This window comes from Meleagris gallopavo, chromosome 2, assembly GCF_000146605.3.
Source record: "Meleagris gallopavo isolate NT-WF06-2002-E0010 breed Aviagen turkey brand Nicholas breeding stock chromosome 2, Turkey_5.1, whole genome shotgun sequence".
Lineage (NCBI taxonomy): Eukaryota > Metazoa > Chordata > Aves > Galliformes > Phasianidae > Meleagris > Meleagris gallopavo.
Window position 1 is genome coordinate 30,982,246 of NC_015012.2, and position 6,313 is coordinate 30,988,558.

At 40.6% G+C, this 6,313-nt stretch overlaps 1 protein-coding gene across 1 annotated transcript in view; it reads left to right on the top strand.

Moving 5' to 3' along the window:
* The first annotated feature begins 254 nt into the window (after positions 1–254).
* LOC104909670 (HEAT repeat-containing protein 5B-like) overlaps positions 255–6,313 on the top strand; it is a 23,652-nt gene continuing 17,593 nt past the window's right edge. Inside the window, exon 1 of the mRNA XM_010706956.2 lies at positions 255–260. Within this exon, the coding sequence (XP_010705258.1) occupies positions 255–260 (6 nt within the window). The remainder of the gene's footprint in view (positions 261–6,313) is intronic.

Genomic DNA, 6,313 nt, shown 5'->3' on the forward strand with positions numbered 1-6,313 from the left:
ATCCTGGCCTATGTTTCCAAGGCGTTCCGGAGTTGCCGTTGTGTGTCAAAGCAGCCCACCGCAAAACAGCCGATAACTGATGTGGAGGTGGATGCAGTACAGAAGGCTGGAGGCATGTGGACCTGGCCCTCCAACTTGCTGGTGCCCAGCCTCAGCCATAGGCCTCTCGGCTGGTGGCCCTGCCTGGCCACGTGCCCACTCAGGAGGAGCTGGGATGTGCCCTGTGGGGCTGGGAGCTGGGCCGCCTCCTGGGGATGGCGGTGAGAAATGCCATCTTTGAAAGTAACACGTGTGTTACTGTGGAAATTTTGCTTTGGACAAATGAACATCTTGTTGGCAAAGATGCTGATCTGTAGCTTTTTGACTGGCATATCTCAGTGTGTTTCACAACTGCTTTAAATTGCAGCAAACTGCTATGCTGTACGTAAGTGGATGCATAGGCGTCCCGCATCCTGCTGAGTTTTCTCACTCCTGTCCTGTCTGTGGATGGGGATGTCATTTCCTCTGACTCTTTCGGAGCAGTGGGACCCGGCATGATTATCAGCATTGTTCTGAGCAGGGAAACTTCCCTTTGGGAAGGTGTGCAAAGAAGTTAAGGAGGATGGGTGAATGTGCTGGATTTGTATTTGTATAACTCTGTTGAAAATATCCCATGTCAGAGAACGCCAAAAGGAGAGAAAAAAGAGAAAAACATAGGAAAAAAGTTACAAAATGAGATAAAATGTGGCTAAACTATAGCAAGCAACAGTAACAAAAGGAATGTGATGGAAATAACAGATGAACCCTTGAGATTGGCTGAGGAAATCAGATTTGGCAGTAGCAGCTCTGGGGGCACTGGGGTGCTCCTGCCTGCTGCGCTGCGGCTCTGAGGCAAAAGGCAGTGGCAGAACAAGGGCCGTGTCCTCGCCTCTGCTGGGCTGCAGTCATGGGGAGAAGGGGCATGGCGGGCACATGGCTAGGCTATTTATAGCATGGTTTGGGGCACGGGTTACTTGGTTCAGAAATAGTTGGTATTTACTGCTAGTTGGCCTCCTTGTTTGTGAGGTTTCAGTTAGAAATCATTCCTGTGGTGATACTTAAGTACTGCTCAGAGAAAAAGAAGCGAGCGCTGAGCTGATGGTATCAGCTGTTTGATTAAAGGAAAACTCCCAAGAAGTTTAATGTGGTCTTGACAATAAAATGGAGTTGTGCTTGAAGAAGTTCTGTTGTAGGATTTTCAAATAGGAGCACGTACATAAAATCATGGGATTCGTGGAGAAAGGTGGGTGACCTGGCAGAAGTGCTGTGGATATCTTTGATAAAATTTTTCTTCTCGTAAGGCAGTTGTTATAAAGAAAATGGGTTAATATTTAATTCCCCTCCACCCCAAAAGGACAGTATTTTCAAGTTTATTGCTTCAAATGCATCAGATAAATGAAAAGTGGATGAAAATATGTCAGTCACAAGACTGAGGCGTGTTTTAGTTGGGAAAGTAGTGCTAAATGAATCTCAGAGACCAGATGTTCTTTCTTTCGATATCTTCCTTTAGCAAACTTTTTAGTTTGTAAATTCATATGAAGCAGGGAGAAGCTTCCATGTTCCTTTTTCCTGTTTGTTTGCTTACATACATGGCTGCCAGCTAGGCCTCATGTTCTCATTGATAAGCCGTCATGACTTGTCTTATTCAAACCAGGAGGACTAGTGGGAGTAGATGCTGAGTGACTGAAGAGCTGCAGTACACAAATTTATAGCTTTTGTGCAGAAGTAGAATGTAAATACAGTCTGAGAGAGACGGTTCTTTGCAGGTCTGTACTTGAGTTTTACAGACTTTTGATTTGTTTAATTGCATAAATGATCCCAGTTTTTCTGAGCACCACACTTTTTTCTCTGAACTCTTAAAATTTGTAACTTTGTTCAAGCATATAGAAATGTTTCCTAAATGTATACACTCCTTTAGGAAGGTGCTGCTGTAAGTGTGAACATGGTATAAATAGACTTTTTCAAGCGTGGAATGGCTTACTGTTGTCTCCAGGTGGCCTTTGCGTTTTCCTCAAAATGTTATCCTTCAGACAGATATTTTCTACTTTTCATGATTTGCTATGTAATTGTTGAATTGATGCCAAAGTAAAAATTAGACAGTTTATATTGTTCTAGGTGCAAAACTTCGTTTTTTCCATGTCAGGTTAGCATATGGTGGAGGATCACACGTGTCTTTATGAAGGCGCATCTATAATCTAAATTGGTATATCTGTGCTCCTCCAACTGTAGCCGTTGTTCTTATGCTGAAGGTCTTGGCATATGTCACTTTTATTGCATAAGGGGTAAGTAACTTTGCACTGTTTTGAACAAGAAGTTGCAAATATAACTCACCCTTTATCTACGTTTCAGTAGACACTGAAAGTTTCTAGAGCAGGCTGTGTAGAATTCCTTAAAGAAGATCACATGTATCTCAGGAGTCTTTATTTAATGCTGAAGGAAATAAGGCTGTAGAAATGTGAAGTCTCAGGTAGAAGTGATAGCTATACACAGTTTGGTGAGAAAACAGGTATTGATCAGCAACCTACAGCTGCATTTTGTCTCGCTAGGCTTGAGGCCTTGTATGGTCCTTCTTCCTAAGTTTGTTTGCTAAGAAGCAGCAAGAACTTAAAAATAGGTTAAGGATTGTCATGTTTTGTTTTTTAAATGCTGAGAAGTGCTTGAGGTGGCTCTTCTGAATCTCTCTGGAGCGCTCCAGATCCAACCTTGACAGGCAGTACTGTAGAAATGAAATATTCTTAAATGGTAAAGTAGATATGCTTCATTGTAGTGACCTGCTTGGTATGTGGCTGTTGCTTGATTCATCTGGAGGGTTTCATTTTCTTTTTTAAGGAGAGTTTGCTAATACTAATCTATACGGAATATGTTGAAAACAGTGCGGCGACAAAGAAGTTGAATAAAAGACTGCATTGTGGAAAGATTGCATTTTTCTGCCCTTAGCCAGGGTTATGTTTCTTTTGAGGGCAGTCGCATAGGGCAGGATTGCAAAAGCATCGAATAAAACTGGCACGCATCCTGTTCATAACCGTGCTTGTAAGCAGGAGGTGAGGACACAAAGTAGTTGTTTTTCAGTCTGTTCCAGCCGATATTGTTCAGGGTAGTGGTTGGTGCATGCTTGAGCACACGGGGTAGCTGTTCTGAACTCAGCAGCCAAAACCAGTGATGTGCCAACTGCCATTGCGTTGTGTGGTTAAGTCTGCTTCACGCCTCTTTTTATTACTGGAATTGCTGCCTTTCTCCTTCAGATGCAGTAGCCAAGTGATGCCTTTGAACCATGAGATTCCATGGTTTCAGTTTAGATGTGGCCAGAAGTCTGTTTATCAGTCTTGGTGCTGATTGGTATTGCTGCATTTCTGCCTTCCTGTATGTGGGATCCTTTACAGCAAGTGAAAGGCAATCTGTCTGAGCATTCGGGCCTCATAACTTGCTGCTGTTCTGTGACAAGGCACCAATCTCTTTTTGTCTTTCCATCAGTTTGCATGGAGCATGCCCCTGTGACTCAAAAGAAAAATAAAAGTTAATTCTCACCACTTAAGTGTACTGCAGAAAGGATTAAAGAGATTTCTTACTTCTGAAGAATGATTAAATGAGCGGAATGTATATTGCTTGACTAACTCAGCAAATACTTTGGTGTTCGCAGTTGCTAGAGTAGTGAAAGGCAGCACTAAAGAGTGGATGAAAGACAGACTGGTCATCTATCTGCAAAGATATCTGTGTCGTAAAGCACTTCAAGCTGTAGAAAGAGAAGTATTCCTGTTGAGTGAGATGCCTAAATTACTAATCAGGGTGTTGCCAGGAATAAATTACTACATCACCTTTGATTCTGAATGACTGACAAGGAGTTTTAAATTTAATCATATTGTTTCTGAAACAATATTTTCAAAGAGTTGAAGAATGTAAGTGTGTGGTTTTTGCAACCCCTTCCTTACTGTAAGCCATATCTCTCATCTCTTACGGGTGGTTTGACTTTTTCATTGCTTAGCTCTGATGCTGGTTTTGGAGTGAACTGATACCATTTTCGAGTAAAATAAATCTTCATATACAGGCACAAGTGTGTTTTAACCTGCTGCAGCTTTGCATTGCAGTAAATGACTGCAAGTGTGTGTAGAAGCATTCTAGCTCTGTTTGCAGAGCGGTCCAACAGCTGGAAATCGGTGGGTGTGAAGTTTCAATATTTTTCAAGCGTGGCACTTGAAGAATTGTTTAGCACTGGTTCTAGCCACTGCTATTCCCCCCATCGTGCATACGCTCAGCTGCACTTGGTTTTTCTCTCTTCTCTTCCTGACTCTTCAGGGCATGCCTACACTTATTTACAAGTGTGCTTGATGTGTTGTGCATCCGTAATCTGAAAGCCTGAGCTCACCTGACAGCCTACAGAGTTGTTCTGGTAAATCTTGGTAGACCGGTTAGAGCAGCTGTTGCAGACTGATTCATCAGTGTAGGTATTTTGTTATTTTACCTATTTACATATTTTTACAATACCTTTCTTAGTGTTTTCCAACCTGTTTCTTCTTCTCTTTCTTCCAACCTGTCAGAAGCAGTGTCAGAAGCAGTATACATAGGATTGTTCGCCTTAGTAGCTTTTACTTTGCCAAAATGATGGCTGTCAACCTTGCAGTGCCCCAAAAATTTGAAGTTATACTTATTTCAAAAGAAAAAGAAATGTTTCAAAAGAGAAACATCTTTAAGAAAAGAATGGAAAGGGTTTTGGTAGTTCTTGAGTTTGATCAACTAAAAGGCCTTCCAGCCTTTTAACTTGAAATAGCTGTTAAATCCATAAAGAGAGAGAAATTGGTGGTAAATACAAACAATTTGTTTAGCAGCCGTGGCATTATTTCCTTGTAAACAATTTCTGCTGGAAGTAATTTTTTTTTTTTTCAATCCTTTGTTGTTCCTTAATATCAAGATGTCAGCCTAAAAAAGTTCGCAGGTTTTTTGACAGCCATAACACTGTGGGTGATGATTCCAGGAAATGTAAATCCCAACTTATTTCTTAAAACATTGGTAAAAATCCAGACTTTATTAAGATGCAATGTAATTATTTGATCATATTTTTATGGCTATTAAGTCTGTACTAAAAAGGCAACAACTTGAACTATAGTAATAATAGTGCGTCTAGCCCAGTGCTAACTGGGTTGCCTCACCCTTCAGTACCTTTCACAGGAAAATGACCTGTGAAGAGCCTTCAGGGGAACTTCTTAAAACCATAACACACTGTCATATTTTCTCCTTTTTTCTCCCTTGAAAATGAATGTGATTTTTAAAATCTCGTGGTGAAGAGGTGAAACAGTTACAATAGCTACAGTGCTACTAATTTAGACCAGATGCACTTGAAACTTTAAACTTTTGTTGCAGTTGGCAATGCCAGAAACTTTAATGGATGAAAAAGGAAGAAGGGGAAAAAAAAAAAAAAAAAGGATTGTCCAATAGTAACAGAAACAGACTGTTACAAGTATTTAATACTGTTTTTTTCCTTCACTTGACTCTCGATTCTACTTCAGCAGATGAGCTGTACCACAGTGACTCCTAGCACTTAGCTGGGATTACACCAGAGGTTGATGCCGGTGCAATTCTGTGCTGCTGAGCTAGCAAGCCAGCCAACTTGTGGAGATCTGTGCCCCACCCACAGGGCAAGAGCCAGCACGGGTTTAACGTGCTCCCATAGGCAGTTTTAGAGGTTTCTGATGACTAGTTTACAACCTAATGCATGTTAACCTTACTAGCTAGAAGGTCAGTTGTTACAAAACCTGTTTGTTAGGCATACTTGTGAATTCTTGACATTTTTGGCAAGCCTTCCTAGGAGTGGCCAAAGCAGAAGGACAAAACATCACAGATTATTCAGAACTGAAGCATTTCTCCTTCGCTTTTTAGCTGTCAGATAGTTCTCACCTGAACTTTGACTTGCACTAACGCTTCTACAATGGGGAGCTGCCTGTGGAGTCCAAATTTATTTATAAATTTCTGCCAACCTCACTGAAATAATGAGAAAGCTGTAGTTGTCACGTCGTCATATCAGCACTGAGATGTCTTACACTTTAAATGTTTGCATATTTATAAGGGGAATTGGTTAAGTATTTTGATCAGAAATTATGAACCTAGAAGTACAACCTTTTTGTGTAAGAGTGAGAACATACTGCTCCATCTCATAATTTGTCATATATAAGCTTTGATGGGGGGGTTTAACTAGTTGACCTCTAGAGGTCCCTTTCAGTCCCTATAATCCTGTGATTGTATGATATATATATATATATATATATATATATATATATATATATATATATATATATATATAATACTA